The 17,416-nt window shown below is 48.6% G+C and overlaps 1 protein-coding gene across 1 annotated transcript in view; it reads right to left on the reverse strand.

The window, feature by feature from the left end:
• Positions 1 to 1,295: 1,295 nt before the first annotated feature.
• si:dkey-181m9.8 (E3 ubiquitin-protein ligase RNF31) overlaps positions 1,296 to 17,416 on the reverse strand; it is a 41,246-nt gene continuing 25,125 nt past the window's right edge. The window contains exons 9-18 of the mRNA XM_055228500.1: positions 11,365 to 11,541; positions 10,693 to 10,791; positions 10,042 to 10,131; positions 9,859 to 9,943; positions 7,403 to 7,521; positions 6,710 to 6,823; positions 6,564 to 6,630; positions 6,414 to 6,486; positions 5,634 to 5,802; positions 1,296 to 2,129 (exon numbers count right to left, since the gene is read on the reverse strand). Coding sequence (XP_055084475.1) covers positions 2,040 to 2,129; positions 5,634 to 5,802; positions 6,414 to 6,486; positions 6,564 to 6,630; positions 6,710 to 6,823; positions 7,403 to 7,521; positions 9,859 to 9,943; positions 10,042 to 10,131; positions 10,693 to 10,791; positions 11,365 to 11,541 — 1,083 coding nt within the window. The 3' untranslated portion in view covers positions 1,296 to 2,039. The remainder of the gene's footprint in view (positions 2,130 to 5,633; positions 5,803 to 6,413; positions 6,487 to 6,563; positions 6,631 to 6,709; positions 6,824 to 7,402; positions 7,522 to 9,858; positions 9,944 to 10,041; positions 10,132 to 10,692; positions 10,792 to 11,364; positions 11,542 to 17,416) is intronic.

A 17,416-nucleotide genomic window follows, 5' to 3' on the forward strand; every position in this document is an offset into this window, starting at 1 on the left:
TCTTAGGAGGTTAGAAAGAAAATGATAGACAAGCACATTAAAAGCTATAAGACCATCTCCAAGCAGCTTGATGTTTCTGTGACTACAGTTGCACAGTTGCATTATTCTGAAATTTAAGATCCATAGGACTGTAGCCAACCACCCTGGACGTGGCTGCAGGAGGAAAATTGATGACAAATCAAAGAGACAGATGATACAAATGGTAACAAAAGAGCCTAGAAAAACTTCTGAAGAGATTAAAGGTGAACTTCAAGCTCAAGGAACATCGGTGTCACGATTGCACCATCCGTTGTTGTTTGAGCCAAAGTGGACTTAATGGGAGATGACCAAAGAGAACACCATTGTAGAAAACTAATCATAAAAAAGCCAGATTGGAATTTGCCAAACAAGCCACAAAGCTTCTGGTAGAATGTCCTATAGACAGATGAGACAAAAATGGAACTTTTTGCCAAGGCACATCCGCTCTATGTTCACAGACAGAAAAATGAAGCATATCAAGAAAAGAACACTGTCCCTACTGTGAAACATGGAGGAGGCTCTGTGATGTTCTGGGGCTGCTTTGCTGCATCTGGCCCAGGGTGTCTTGAATCTGTGCAGGGTACAAATCTCAAGACTATCAAGGGATTCTAGAGAGAAATGTGCTGGACAGTGTCAGAAAGCTTGGTCTCAGTCACAGGTCATAGGTCTTGCAACAGAAACAATGACCCAAAACACACAGCTAAAAACAGCTAAGAATGGCTAAGAGGAAAACATTGGACTATTCTAAAGTGGCCTTCCATGAGCCCTGACCTAAATCTTTGCATCTTTGGAAAGAGCTGAAACATGCAGTCTGGAAAAGGCACCCGCAAACCTGAGACAACTCGAGCTGTTTGCTCATGAAGAGTGAGCCAAAATACCTGCTGAGAGGTGCAGAAGTCTCATTGACAGTTACAGGAATCGTTTGATTGAAGTGACTGCCTCAAAGGGTTGTGCAACAAAATATTAAGGATACCATCATTTTTGTCCAGGCCTGTTTCATGAGTTTATTTTTTTAAATAATTCTGTTGAAGCATGGTTGAAAAGCAATGTCTGACTTTCATTGGTTAAATTTCATATAATTTTTATTTATTATTATTTTGTCAGATTCAAGTTATTTCTGTGACCATTGTGAGTTTTTCTTTCATTAACCGACGGGTACAACAATTTTGTCCACGTGTGTATACATGTAACACCCACACACATGCATACACATGTAACACACTTCTGATGTAAAAGACTCAAACCGAATAAGACACACTGAGTCTGAGTCTTTATTTCACGTTTTATTTCAGATGGCTGCACTGTACCACGCTAATTATCACTAGAGATCGATCAATATGTTTTGTTTTCATGGCCGATATAGATGTTTATTTTTAATTTTATCATTTAAATTTCAGACCTGCTGTACCTCAGATTTTTGAGAGCTGCAGTGACGTTTTTGTATCTCATCAAGTGTTCAGATCAAGCTTTACTCTTTAAGGAGCAAGTCTGTGCTGGAGAAGTGCGGCCGACAGCCCGTATATGGGCTCACATATCAGTCTATCTCTAGTAATTCCAGAAACAAAATGGCTGCGTGCAACAGTTATTACATCAGTACTTTACACAGTGTTCCCTGTAGGAGCGTCCCCTGCTGCCAGAGGCTGGGAGGAGTTTCTTTAGGATTTATACATTATACAACACTTACACACAGTTGCATCACGTCACACTAAGTGGTGAGACACTGCTGGAGCCACAGCTGCTGTGAGACAAACTGACAGAAGTGAGGCTGCCACTCACACCACATTCATACTAGGAAAGACGGGTGAAGTGTCATGCCTAAGGACACAATGACAGTTTGTACCAGAGCCTCTGCTATTCCTGACAGGCCCAGTCCTGCTTAGCAAGAGAACAGGTGACCTCAGGAGGTATGGTTTAGTCCTGGTTTAATCCGGGTTTAGTCCTGAGTTAGTTCTAATTTGTTTCTGTTTTGGTCTTAGTTTAGTCCTGACCTACTTCTGGCCTAGTCTGGGTTTAGTCCTGGTTCAAGGGGGGGGGGGGGGGGCGGAGACTGTGGTCCAAACAGCAGCTCCGGGTCCAGAGCGAGTCTTCAGAGGAACCTTCTGCAGCACCATCTGGACCAGAAAAGAACCAGAACAGGTCTGAGAGTCAGGGAGGGCATCTGACACAATCTCACACACAGTGGAGGCACCAAAACACACCAAGGGAGGGCATCTAACACACAATTTGTTTTGTGGCTGTGTCTGAGTTCAGTGTCCCTGCCAAATAAAACAAAAGATTACAGTTCTATGAATCCCTCCTGACCGCAGGAACCGCAGGGACGTCTGTGACCTCAGATGACCCCAGATGTCCGTGGTGGTTGAATAGACCCTCGTCATCTGTGACTCGGCATCCTTTGTTGCAACAGAATCTTCTTGTGGAAACACAAGTGTCTGGTTATGCATGTAACTACGGTTCTACGAATCCTTTCTGACTGCCAGAGGGCAGTACTGACTAAACCAGCTATGTAACAAAAATCCAGAAACCTCAAAGAGAAAAGCCCAGGGATTCATGAAGAACAGTGAGTATGGGGAGGCGCCAGGCTGACACCAGCACGATTCCAAAGGGAGCATAGCTGCCCATGAAGTGGACACGCCCTGAGAAGTCGTGTTGGTCTGATGCCCCCTGGTGGTTGATGTGAACATGTTTTGGTCTTAGGTGTGGTATTGCCAATTACCAACAACGGCCTTGATAGGCAGACCTGCTGTGACGAACGTGTGGAACGGTAAGATCTTGATGAGATGGCCGAGTCCCCTTAAATCCAAAATGGGACAAAATCCGCCTGCTTTTTGTATAACAATAGCCCCTTTGGCCAGGAGGTCCGGGGAGACAGAACTTGAACAAGGAAAAACGTAACACGCGTGGTTGGTTGTCCTTTGGAGCACTGACGAGTGACCCGCACACCTGTACGCCATAGTGATGAGGTCACTGGTCACATGAAAGGCACAAGGCTTCCTCAGGTGAGACTATAAGAAAAGCCACAAAAGCCGGGTCAGCAGCAGGCATGTCATCCAGACCAGCTGATGTTGAACTGTGCAACGCCAAAATACGACCATCTGAAGAGAGTCTCCAGAACTGAGACAGGCAAGCAGCTCTTTGAGAAATTCCACAAAGGGAGGTACAGCAAAGGGCGTAAGAGCACGGCCTAATGAAACTCCACAGAGGGAGGTACAGCAAAGAGCGTAAGAGCATGGCCTAAAGAAACTCCACAGGGGAAGGAACAGCAAAGTGCGTAAGAGCACAGCCTAATGAAACTCGACAGAGGGAGGTACAGCAAAGAGCGTAAGAGCATGGCCTAAAGAAACTCTAAAGAAAGCACCAGGCAGTTCAGGCTGTGGGATTTCCAGCAGCGACAGCACAACATCTCACACTGAGCTGTCGTTTGGCTAACGAGGCTTTGTGTAGAAGAACCAACCATACGATGGCGCCTCATGCTCATTTCAATGAGAAGCCGATCAGAGAGAGGACATGCTCCGCTGGGACCATGGAAAAGCACCTTCAGAAGGTGTGTCCATGAGCCTATAATAATGATATCATCACTTCCGGGTCAGCAACAACTGCTCCACTTTAGATGTAAGGCCTCGACCTTTTGCCCGCTGTAGACCCGGGCTTTTTGCCCCCTGTAGACCGGGGGCGTCCAGAGTGTAGACCACTGCTCCGACAAAGAAGACGAAAGAGCATCCCGAGTGCAGGTCGCTGCTCTGACGAGGAGGCGAAAGAGCGTCGAGAGTGTAGACCACTGCTGAAATGAGGAGGCGAAAGAGCGTTGAGAGTGTAGACCACTGCTGAAATGAGGAGGCGAAAGAGCATCCACAGTGTAGACTGCTGCTCTGACAGAGAAGACAAAAGAGCATCCAGAGCATGGGTGGTCAAACAATGCCTTATAAAATTTGACAGAGGGGCGGGGCCAGGTTATATATATGTATATATTACATTAGAAACTTGGCCTGTAACATGTAGCAAAACATGCATTTGTAAGGCTCATTGTACAAATTGTTTTCCAAATGCATTAATCAAATTCATAATTAATTTATTAAATTTCAGTTAAATAAACACGGCAGAAAAACTTTGAACAAGGTTTACCCTTAACTATTTTAATGTCAGGATTTGAGTTTTTTGTCTGTTCTGTTCCGTTTCCCCCCTCCCTTCTGTGTTTGAGCCTGGAGCTGGACGGAGACTCTGGCACCACGTCCGCACACCTGCTTCTGATCAAGCAATCAAGCTGCACCTGTGAATATAAAAGGCCTGAGGACCGGACAGTCAGGGCCAGATCGTCTTGTCATCTTCCCGTATTTCCACAAGTCATTCTTCATGTCATGCTCCAGTTTATTTTTCTGTGTATCCACCGTGATCTTGCTCCCTGTAACCACTCTGCACCTCCTTCTCCATACCGGTCGTGGAGAACTGGGTCGAACACCTAAGCCTCAGATCCAGCTCACCTCGACTGGTACGAACATCCAGCCCTTGACCCTGCGACCCACGACCTGCTCCAAGACTACTGCATACGATACGGCTCTCAACTTTCTGCTATGTCTACGTTCACATTCTGTAAATAAATAAACTTTGTTCTTACAGTATCTGTAAATAAACTTTGTTCTAACAGTTTCCTGAGTCTGAATCTTTGGTCACGACATTTAACATAATTTTGGTCACCTTCGGCAGGCTGGATTAATAAACCCAAAGGGCAGTGTGTGGCCCCCGGGCCGTATTTTGCCCATGTCTGTAGACCGCTGCTCTGACCGAGAAGACGAAAGAGTGTCCCGAGTGTAGACCGCTGCTCCAACTGAGAAGACAAAAGAGCATCCAGAGTGTAGACCGCTGCTCCGACCAAGAAGACAAAAGAGCATCCAGAGTGTAAGCCGCTGCTCCGACGAGGAGGCAAAAGAGCGTCCAGAGTGCAGACCGCTGCTCCAATGAGGAGGCAAAAGAGCGTCCAGAGACAGAAACATAAGTGCGATGGCTGATGCCATATATCAAACCACACACGAGAAGAACTCAGCAACAAAGCCATGAGTGACGAGGGAATATACTACCTCCGGGGACATCCGGGGTCATCTGGGGTCATACGTGTGACTCTTTTGGTATTACTCGAACTGAGCATGTGCAAAGGGAACATTCAGTACTTTCAGCAATGCCTTCTGATGGTCAGGAGGGATGAAATAGTGATTTCAGAAATAACATTTTTATGGGATAATGGATTTATTTAATGCATTTATATGGAAGCCACAGATAGACTGATGGAGTACATATACAAAAGTCACACATAGACTGAGGGAGTACACACACATGGAAGCCACACATTCAATGAAAAGAAGGAAATGAGTTTTGTAAAAAGTAAAATATTTTGGCTGAAACTGTTATTTAGCTTAAAATGTTTTGATAGTCCTGTACACGTAAAAATGTTTACATGTAAACTTGTAAAACATGTTTACAACTTTACATGTAACATGCTTACATGTGTTGACCTGTGGGGCAATATACATAATTTTCCTCCTCCAACAGAAATACCCAATACCCACTGATCAGAAATAAATAAAGAGAGGAAGGGCATCTGACACACAAGGGGGGGGCCACCGTACCTGGGTGAGGAGGGCGCGGTAGAGCGGGTCCGGTTGTGGCTCCTGCTGAAGTGGAAGAGGTTGATTCCAGCGGCGCAGCTCCATCTCCAGCTCCTCCACAGAAAAGACAACCACAGGATCCGCTCCAAGAGTGTTCAGAAGGTGCACCAAACGCTCCACATAATGAGACCTAAAATCAGACCAGGACTAAGACCAGGACTAAGACCAGGAGTAAGTCCAGGACTAAGACCAGAGAACAGGACTAAGCTCCTCCAAAGAAAACACAACCACGGGATCTGCTCCAAGAATGCTCAGAAGGTGCACCAGACACTCCACATAATGAGACCTAAGACCAGACCAGAACTCAGACCAGGACCAAGACCAGGACCAAGACCAGGACCAAGACCAGGACCAAGACCAGGACCAAGACCAGGACCAAGACCAGGACCAAGACCAGGACCAAGACCAGGACCAAGACCAGCAATAAGACCCTGTGTCTGGGTGGAGTTTGCATGTTCTGACTGTGTCTCCAGTTTCCTCCATCAACCAGAAACAGGCACCACAGGTCAAAGATCTGGAGATGGGTCCCTGCTCCTCACAGGATTAACCCAGAGACACTGAAGGATGGGCCAGTCCTAGTTTAGTCCTGGTACAGTCCTAGTTCAGTGTTGGTTCAGTGTTGGTTCAGTCCTGGTTCAGTCCTGGTTCAGTCCTGGTTCAGTCCTGGTTCAGTCCTGGCTTACTCCTGGTTCAGTCTTGGTTCAGTCCTAGTTCAGTCCTGGTTTAGTCCTGGTTCAGTACCTGCAGTAGCCCCTGTGGAGAGCAGGTTTTGCACATGGCTCCTCGGTGCCATGTCTGAGCTCAAGACACAGCCCTGAAACAGACGAGAAAATGGGACAGAGACTTTAAACCCCTTCTCCTTCCTGTGACGAGACCAATCAGGAGACTGACCTGATGAGTGGGCGGGGCCTGCATTCTGATTGGCTGGTTCGATCCAGGTGGGACTCCCTCTGTAAAACTGACACATCAGAGTGAGTGCCAGAAGGTCTGGCATCACCGGGAGGGTATTTGATACACAGGGAGGGCATCTGACTCACTTGAAGCAGCAGATGGAGGCGGGACATGCTCCAATCCCTCAGATGGTACACACAGTCTCTGGGGTGATGAGCGTGAAGCCCCCGTGACGAGCAAGACACTGAGAACCCACAGGCCTGGGGAGTAGAACCAGTAACCTTTAAAGAGGGGGTGTTTTACTTCTGTGGGGTATTAAAGAGGGGGTATTTACTTCTATGAGGTATTAACTGTAACACTGTCACCCTGCCCCTATTTTGTTTGTTTTCCCCTCCCTTCTGTGTCTGAGTTTGGAGCTGGGGCGGAGATCTTGGCTCCTCCCGTGCACACCTGAAGCTAATCTGCAATCAGCTGCACCTGTGGAGGATAAGAGGTGCTAGGACCTGACACTCAAGGCCAGATCGACCGTGTAACTCTGTGGTACTCCCTGCTTGGCTCAGTTGTTGTTTTTTTCGCTTTTTGACTTTGCTAAACTGGATACATTTGCTCCTCACCAGATCCCACTCCCTGGACCCATTCCTGCCTCCGACTCTACTCTTCTCTACCGGTACTGTTCGTCCCGTCTCAGTCTCTACTACTCACACTCTGTACTTGGACCACACCCCGCTACCGACTAACTGATTGATCTACCATCATTTTTGTACTTGCAAAAAAAAAGAGACCAGGTTGAGGAAGTGGGATTAGAAGTGGGGTTGGCATGTTTGTGGGCGGGATCAGACCTGTCCCTGGAAGAAGCGGCAGCTGCAGCCTCCACAAAACTGAGTCCCACAACGAAGGCATGAGAAGTGAAGACATCCTCCTCTGGAACCTGAGAACAGCTCCCCACAGTCTGGACACTCTGAGAAGAGAGACAGGATCTAAACATGGACTAAAACAGGTCAAAACCGGGACTAAAACAGGTTGAAACCAGGATAAAAACAGGACTAAACCAGGACTAGACCAGGTCTACAACAGGTCTAAACTAGATCTAAAACAGGTCTTAACCAGGACTGAACCAGGTCAAAACTAGGTCTAAACCAGGTCTAAACCAGGTCTAAAAAAGGTCAAGCCTAGGTCTAAATCAGGTCTAAAACAGGTCTAAACTGGATCTAATCCAGGACCAAACTAGGTCTAAACCAGGAGGACTAAATCAGGACTAAATTAGGTCTAAAACTGGTCTAAACCAGAACTATATAAGGTCTAAAAACAGGTCTAAACAAGGCATAAACTAGGTCTAAACCAGGACTAAACTAGGTTTAAAACAGGTCGAAACCAGGCCTAAACCGGGTATTAACTAGGCCTAAACTAGGTCTAAAACAGGTCTGAGTCCGGTCTAAACTAGGTCTAAATCAGGTATATAACAGGTCTAAACTGGATCTAAACCAGGGCTAAACTAGCACTAAACCAGGTCTAAATTAGGTCTAAAACTAGTCTAAACCAGAACTATATAAGGTCTAAACAAGGCTTAAACCAGGTCTAAACCAGGACTAAACTAGGTTTAAAACAGGTCTAAACCGGGTCTAAAACAGGTCTAAAACAGGTCGAAACCAGGTCGAAACCAGGCCTAAACCGGGTATCAACTAGGTCTAAATTAGGTCTAAACCAGGTCTAAACCAGGACTAAACCAGGTCTAAACTAAGTCTATCCTAGGTCTAAACAAGGACTAAACCAGGCCTAAACCAGGTCTGAAATGGGTCTAATCCAGGTCTAAACCAGTTCTAAACCAGTTCTAAACCAGTACTAAACCAGGACTAAAACCAGGACTAAAACCAGGACTAAAACCAGGACTAAAACCAGGACTAAAACCAGGACTAAAACCAGGACTAAGACCAGGACTACAACAGGTCTAAACTAGATTCAAACCAGGTCTAAAACAGGTCTGAGTCAGGTCTAAACAAGGTCTACCCTAGGTCTAAATCAGGTCTATAACAGGTCTTAACTGGATCTAAACCAGGACTAAACTAGGTCTAAACCAGGTCTAAACAAGGCGTAAACCAGGTCTAAACCAGGACTAAACTAGGTTTAAAACAGGTCTAAACCGGGTCTAAAACAGGTCTAAAACGGGTCGAAACCAGGCCTAAACCGGGTATCAACTAGGTCTAAACCAGGTCTAAACCAGGACTATAACAGGTCTAAACCAGGTCTAAACTAAGTCTATCCCAGGTCTAAACATAACTAAACCAGGTCACAACATGACTAAACCTGGTTCAAAGGTCTAAACCAGGACTAAACCAGGTATAAACCAATTCTACAAAAGGGCTAAACCAGGTCTAAACAATACTAAACATGACTAAACCAGGTTTAAATAAGGTCTAAACCAGGTATCAACTAGGTCTTAACTAGGTCTAAAACAGGTCGAAACCAGGCCTAAACCGGGTATCAACTAGGTCTAAATTAGGTCTAAACCAGGTCTAAACCAGGACTAAACCAGGTCTAAACCAGGAGGACTAAACCAGGACTAGACTAGGTCTAAACTAAATCTATCCCAGGTCTAAACCAGGCCTAAACCGGGTATCAACTAGGTCTAAATTAGGTCTAAACCAGGTCTAAACCAGGACTAAACCAGGTCTAAACCAGGTATAAACCAATTCTACAAAAGGGCTAAACCAGGTCTAAACAGGACTAAACATGACTAAACCAGGTCTACACCAGAATTAAATTAGGACTAAACCAGGTCTACATCAGGTCTAAACTAGGTCTAGCCCAGGTCTAGCCCAGGTCTAAACTAGGCCTAAACCAGATCTAAACCAGGTCTAAACCAGGACTAAAATCGGTGTAAACGTGGACTATAACAGGTCTAAACCAGGGGCAAACCAGGACTAAAACAGGTCTATATTAGGTCTAAACCAGGTCTAAACCAGGTCTAAACCAGGTCTAAACCAGGTCTAAACCAGGTCTAAACCAGGTCTAAACCAGGTCTAAACCAGATCTACAAAAGGGTTAAACCAGGTCTAAACATGACTAAACCAGGTCTAAACCAGAAGCCAACCAGGACTAAACCAGATCTAAACTAGGTCTAAACCAGGTTTAACACAGGTCTAACCCAAGTCTAAACCAGGTCTAAACCAGGAGTAAATTAGGACTAAACCTGGTCTAAACCAGGACTAAAACAGGTGTAAACCAGGACTATAACAGGTCTAAACTAGAACTAAACCAGGTCTTAACCAGGTCTAAACCAGGTTATACTGAGTGTTACCAATGCAGTTGAACACAGGTCCAGTCCTGGTCTTTGTCCGGACTCTGAGGTCCTCACAGGAGATGCCCTGATGCTCCGAGCTCCACTGTAAGAACACACAAACCTCAAATCAAGACCTCACAAACCTCAGACCAGTCTAAGGCCTGGACCTGGTCCAGTTTTAGTCCGGTTTTGGGGTCTTACCGGGGACCTGCAGCGGGAGCAGGTGGACTTGTTGCAGCTTGGACAGTCCATCTTCAGAGACCCAGACTCATGCACAACTCCAAAAGAGCACTGAGGAACCAGAACCAAAACAGAACCAGGGTTACACCAGGACTAGACCAGGACGAGACTAGGTTTAGACCAAAGCTGGACTAGGACTAGACCAGGACTAGACCAAGTCCATCTTCAGAAACCCAGATTCATGCACCACCCCGAAGGAGTACTGAGGATGCAGAACCAAACAGAACCAGGGTTAGACCAGGGTTAGACCAGGGTTAGACCAGGATGAGGCCAGGATGAGGCCAGGATGAGGCCAGGATGAGGCCAGGATGAGGCCAGGAGGAGGCCAGGATGAGGCCAGGAGGAGGCCAGGATGAGGCCAGGATGAGGCCAGGACGAGGCCAGGAGGAGGCCAGGACGAGGCCAGGACGAGGCCAGGACGAGGCCAGGACGAGGCCAGGACGAGGCCAGGACGAGGCCAGGACGAGGCCAGGACGAGGCCAGGACTTGAATGGGACAGGGACGCAGAGAGGGAGGGCATCTGGTGGACAGGTTGAGGTTAGGGTGGTCTACGGTGGTGTAAGGGGGTGTATGGTGGGTGCAGTTTGTGGAGTGTCCACTGGGGGCACTCACATGCGAGCACCAGCAGAAGTGCTTCATATGGACCAGGGCGCGGTCCCGGAGTTTCCTCTGGAAAAGATCGTGCAGCTCTGGAGCCAGGAAGTGCCGGATCTGAAACAGGCCAAAGTTTAGGGGTCAAAGATCACATCAAATGCGCTCACATGTCAGATCTGGGTCAGTTCTGGTTTTGATATAGTCTGATTATAGTCCAGTTACGGACTGGGTTTAGTCCTATTGTAGCCTGATTACAGTCCGCTTACAGTATGGTTATAATCCTGTTGTAGTCCGGTTACAGTTTTTTTTACAGTCCTGTTGTAGTCTGATAATAGTTCCACTAGTCCGGTTACAATCCGGTTTTAGTCTAATCTGTAATCTAATTACAATCCAGTTACAGACTGGGTTCCGCCCAGGTTTATCCACGTTTAGTCTAAGTTTAGTCCAGGTTTAGTTCAGGTTTAGTCCTGTTGTAGTTTGGTGATAGTCCATTTATAGTCTGGTTATAGGCCAGTTATAGTCTGGTTTCAGTCCGGTTATAGTATGATTATAGTCCAGTTATAGTATGATTATAGTCCGGTTACAGTCCTTCTGTAGTCTGGCGATAGTCCAGTTATAGTCCGGTTACCGTCTGGTTATAGTCTGGTCATGGTCTAGTTATAGTCTGGCTAAATTCTGGTTCAGACCCACCTGAGTGTCCAGCAAGTTGAAGTAGTCCATGTCCAGATCCAGGGGGTTCTTGAAGTCTGGTTTTCCGCAGAGAGGACAAACAAACTGCTCCACGGGCTTCTCTCGGATCACGGACGAAAACCAGGATTTAAAACAGGACTCACACATAAAGCAGCAGCAGTGGGTCATCAGCACCATCTGAGAACAGAACAGAAAAGGACCAGGACTGGACCAGGACTGAAACAGGACTGAACCAGGTATAGACCAGGACTGAACAAGGACTAAACCAAGACAAAGACTAAACCAGGACTGAACCGGGACGAGGACTGAATCAGAACTGAAAAAGAACAAGAAATGGACCAGGGCTGAACCTGTGCCAGCACTGAACCAGGACCAGGACTAAACCAATATTGAACTAGGACTGAAACAAGACCAGGACTAGACCAGGACTAAACCAGGACTGAACCAGGACTGAAGAAGGACTAGAACTTAACCAGGACTGAATCATGACTTAAACAGGACCAGGACTGAAGCAGGACTGGACCATTACTGAACCAGGACTGAATGATGACTGAACCAGAAATGAACCAGGAATAACAGGACTAAACCAGGACTGAACCATGACTCATCCAGGACCAGGACTGAACCAGGACTAAACCAGGACTAAACCAGGATTAAACAGGGACTGAACAGGGACAGAACCAGCACTGAACAAGTACCAGGCCTAAACTAGGACTGAACCAGGACTATTTCAGGACTGAATCGGGTTTGAACCAGGACTGAACCAAGACTAAACCCAGACTAAACCAGGAGTGAAGCAAGACTGAATGAGAACTCAATCAGGACTGAATCAGGACTCCCCTCCCCGAACCGCCACCTTAACGTGGTGGAGGGGTTTGAGCACCCGAATGATCCTGGGAGCTATGTTGTCGGGGGCTCCATGCCCCTGGTAGGGTCACCCATGGCAAACAGGTCCTTGGAGACGGGTCTGACTAAGAGCAGTTCAGAAGCCCCCATGAAGAGTAATACAACAAGGCCAGTTATGTCGCCCGGACTGGAGTTACCGGGGCCCCACCATGGAGTTACCGGGGCCCCACCCTGGAGCCAGGCCTGGGGTGGGTGCTCGGCAGCGAGTGCCTGGTGGCCGGGCCTTTCCCCACGGGGCCCGGCCGGGCCAAGCCCGAAGGAACGATGTGGGGCTGTCCTCCCGTGGACCCACCACCTGCGGGAGGAGCCATGAGGGGCGGGTGCTGAGAGATCTGGGCGGCAGTCGAAGGTGGGGACCTCGCCGACCGGATCTCCGGACATGGAGACTAGCTCTGGGGACATGAAATGTCACCTCGCTGGGGGGGAAGGAGCCTGAGCTTGTGCGGGAGGTTGAGCGTTACCGGCTAGATATAGTCGGCCTCACCTCCACGCACAGCTTGGGCTCTGGAACCCAACTCCTTGAGAGGGGTTGGACTCTCCATTTCTCTGGCGTTGCCCACGGGGAGCGGCGGCCAGCTGGTGTGGGCTTGCTCATTACCCCACAGCTCAGCCGCCACGTGTTGGAGTTCACCCCGGTGAACGAGAGGGTTGCGTCCCTGCGCCTTCGGGTCGGGGACAGGTCTCTCACTGTTGTGTCGGTCTACGGACCAAACAGCAGTGCGGAGTACCCGGCCTTCTTGGAGTCCCTGGGAGGGGTACTAGACAGTGCACCAACCAGGGACTCCATTGTTCTCCTGGGGGACTTCAATGCCCATGTGGGTAATGACAGTGACACTTGGAGGGGCGTGATTGGGAGGAATGGCCTTCCCGATCTGAACCCGAGTGGTGTTTTGTTATTGGACTTCTGTGCTAGTCACAGTTTGTCCATAACAAACACCATGTTCGAGCACAAGGGTGTCCATCGGTGCACGTGGCACCAGGACACTCTAGGTCGGAGGTCGATGATCGACTTTGTTGTCGTATCATCTGATCTCCGACCACGTGTCTTGGACACTCGGGTGAAGAGAGGGGCTGAGCTGTCAACTGATCACCACCTGGTGGTGAGTTGGATCCGCTGGCAGAGGAGGAAACCGGACAGACCTGGCAGGCCCAAGCGCATCGTGAGGGTCTGCTGGGAACGCCTGGCGGAGCCCTCTGTCAGAGGGGTCTTCAACTCCCACCTCCGGGAGAGCTTCTCCCTGATCCCGGGGGAGGTTGGAGACATGGACTCCGAGTGGGCCATGTTCTCCACCTCTATTGTCGATGCGGCTGCTCGTAGTTGTGGTCGTAAGGTCTGCGGTGCTTGTCGCGGTGGCAATCCCCGAACCCGGTGGTGGACACCGGAAGTAAGGGATGCCGTCAAGCTGAAGAAGGAGTCCTATCGAGCCTTGTTGGCTCGTGGGACTCCTGAGGCAGCTGATGAGTACCGGCGGGCCAAGCGTGCCGCGGCTCGGGCAGTCGCAGAGGCAAAAACTCGGGGTTGGGAGGAGTTCGGGGAAGCCATGGAGGAGGACTATCGGACAGCCTCAAAGAGATTCTGGCAAACCGTCCGACGCCTCAGGAGGGGGAAGCAGCGCTTCCCCAACACTGTTTACAGTGCGGGTGGAGAGCTGCTGACCTCGACTGGGGATGTTGTCGGGCGGTGGAAGGAATACTTTGAGGATCTCCTCAATCCCACTGTCATGTCTTCCGAGGAGGAAGCAGAAACTGGGGACCCGGAGGCGGACTCGTCCATCACCCTGGCTGAAGTCACTGAGGTGGTTGGCAAGCTCCTCGGTGGCAAGGCTCCGGGGGTGGATGAGATCCGTCCTGAGTACCTCAAGTCTCTGGGTGTTGTGGGACTGTCTTGGCTGACACGTCTCTGCAACATCATGTGGCGGTTGGGGACAGTACCTGTGGAATGGCAGACCGGGGTGGTGGTCCCTCTATATAAGAAGGGGGGGACCGGAGGGTGTGTTCCAATTACAGGGGAATCACACTCCTCAGCCTTCTGGCACTTCAGGCACTGGGGCGGTTTGCAGCCGAGTGTGAAGCGGCTGGGATGAGAATCAGCTCCTCCAAATCCGAGGCCATGGTTCTCGACCGGAAAAAGATGGTTTGCCCTCTCCGGGTGGGTGGTGAGTCTCTGCCTCAAGTGGAGGAGTTCAAGTATCTCGGGGTCTTGTTCACGAGTGAGAAAAGGATGGAGCGTGAGATTGACAGGCGGATCGGTGCAGCGTCTGCAGTGATGCGGTCGCTGTATCGGTCCGTTGTGGTGAAGAAGGAGCTGAGCCCAAAGGCAAAGCTCTCGATTTACCGGTCAATCTACGTTCCTACCCTCACCTATGGTCATGAGCTCTGGGTAATGACCGAAAGGACAAGGTCGCGGATACAAGCGGCCGAAATGGGTTTCCTCCGCAGGGTGGCCAGGCACACCCTTAGGGATAGGGTGAGGAGCTCGGTCACACGGGAGGAGATCGGAGTAGAGCCGCTGCTCCTACACGTCGAGAGGAACCAGTTGAGGTGGCTTGGGCATCTGCTTAGGATGCCTCCTGGACGCCTCCCTAGGGAGGTTCTGGGCATGTCCCACTGGGAGGAGGCCCCGGGGAAGACCCAGGACACGCTGGAGGGACTATGTCTCTAGACTAGCCTGGGAACGCCTTGGGGTCCCACCGGAGGAGCTGGAGGACGTGTCCGAGGTGAGGGAGGTCTGGGAGTCCCTGCTTAGACTGCTGCCCCTGTGACCCAGCCCCGGATAAGCGGAAGAAAATGGATGGATGGATGAATCCGGACTGAATCCGGACTGAATGAGCACTGAATGAGGACTGAATGAGGACTGAATGAGGACGGAATGAGGACGGAATCGAGACTGAATCAAGGCTGAATCAAGACTGAACCATGACTGAACCATGACTGAACCAGGAATGAAGTAGGAATGAACCAAGACTGCACCAGGACTGAATAAGCATAACTGAATCAGGACTGAAACAGGATGAACCTGGATTGAACCAGGACTGAACCAGGACTAAACCAGGATTAAACCGTGGCCAAACTAGGACTAAACCAGGACTGAACCAGAACTAAACCAGGACTGAACCAGGACTGAACAAGGACTAAACCAGGACTGAACAAGGACTAAACCAGGACTGAACAAGGACTGAACAAGGACTGAACAGGATTGAACCAACACTAAACCAGGACTAAACCAGAAATAAACCAGGACTGAATAAGAACTGAACCAGGACTGAACCAGGACAAAAATCACGACTGAACCAGGACCGAACAAGGACACAACCATGACTAAACCAGGACTGAACCATGACTATACCACGACCAGGAGTGAACCAATCAATCAATCAAACTTTATTTCTATAGCACCTTCCAACAACCAAAGCTGACCAAAGTGCTGTACAACATTAAAAACATGATAAAAAAAAAAATTAAACATAAAAATCAACAGAGCACATTAAATTAAAATAAATAAAGTGTCATAGTGCCACTAAGTGTTAAAAGCCAAGACTAAACGAGGAGTGAACCAGGACTGAACCATGACTAAACCAGGACTAAAACAGAAATAAACCAGGACTAAACCAAGAGTTAACCAGGACTAAACCAGGACTGAACCAAGACTGAAACAAGACTGAACCAGGACTAAACCAGGACTGAACCATGACCAGGACTGAGCCAGGACTAAACCAGGACTGAAGCGGGACCAGGACAGAACCAGAACTAAGCCAACGCTGAACCATGAAAAAACCAGGACTGAACCAGGACTGAACCAGGACTGAACCAGGACTGAACCAGGACCAAGACTGAACCTGGACTGAATCAAGACAAAAGCAAGAATGAACAAGGAATAAACCAGGAATATACCAGGACTAAACCTGGACTGAACCAGGAAAAAACAGTACTAAACCTGGACTGAAGTACAACCAAAACTGAGCCAGGACTGAGCCAGGACTGAACCAGGACTAAAACAGGACTGAACCGGGACAATGACTAAGCCAGGACATAACCACAACCATGACTGACCCAGGACTGAACCAGGAATTGAATCAGGACTGAAACACGACAAAACTAGGACCAGGACTAAACCAGAATTTAATCAGGACTGAACCAGGACCAGGACTAAACCAGGACTGAACCGGGACTAAACCAGGACTGAACCAGGACTGAACCAGGACTGAACCAGGACTGAACCAGGACCAAACCAGGACTGAATCAGTACTAGGACTGAACCAGGACTAAACCTGGACTAAACCAGGAAAGGGCCAGTACTAAACGAGGAATGAAACAGGACTATACAGGGATTCAACCATGAATAGACCAGGACTAAACCAGGACTAATCCGGGAAAAATCCAGGACTAAACCAGGACTGAACGAGGCCTAAACCAGGACTGAAGAAATACAGAATAAAAACTGAACCAGGACGGAAAAAGGACCAAGACTAAACCAGGACTGAACCAGGACTGAACCAGGTCTAAAACAGGACTAAACCAAGACAGAACCAGAATTAAACCAGGATCAGGACTGAACCAGGATTGAACCAGGACTAAATCATGATCAGGACTTAAGCAGGACAAAACCAGGACTGAACCAATACTGAACTAGGACTGAAACAAGACCAGGACTAGACCAGGACTGAACCAGGACTGAAGAAGGACTAGATGTGAACCAGGACTGAATCATGACTTAAACAGGACCAGGACTGAAGCAGGACTGAAACATTATTGAACCAGGACTGAACCATGACTGAACCAGTACTGAACCAGGAGAAACTGGAGTAAACCAGGACTCATCCAGGACCAGGACTGAACCAGGACTAAACCAGGATTAAACCATGACCAACCAAGGACTGAACCAGAACTGAACCAGGACTAAACCAGAACTGGACAAGGACTGAAAAAGGACTAAACCAGGACTAAACGAGGATTAAACAGGGACTGAACAGGGACAGAACCAGCACTGAACCAGTACCAGGCCTAAACTAGGACTGAACTAGGACTATTTCAGGACTGAATCGGGTTTGAACCAGGACTAAACTAGGACTATTTCAGGACTGAATCAGGTTTGAACCAGGACTAAACCAGGACTAAACCAGGACTAAACCAGGAGTAAACCAGGACT

Source organism: Periophthalmus magnuspinnatus, chromosome 17, assembly GCF_009829125.3.
Source record: "Periophthalmus magnuspinnatus isolate fPerMag1 chromosome 17, fPerMag1.2.pri, whole genome shotgun sequence".
Lineage (NCBI taxonomy): Eukaryota > Metazoa > Chordata > Actinopteri > Gobiiformes > Gobiidae > Periophthalmus > Periophthalmus magnuspinnatus.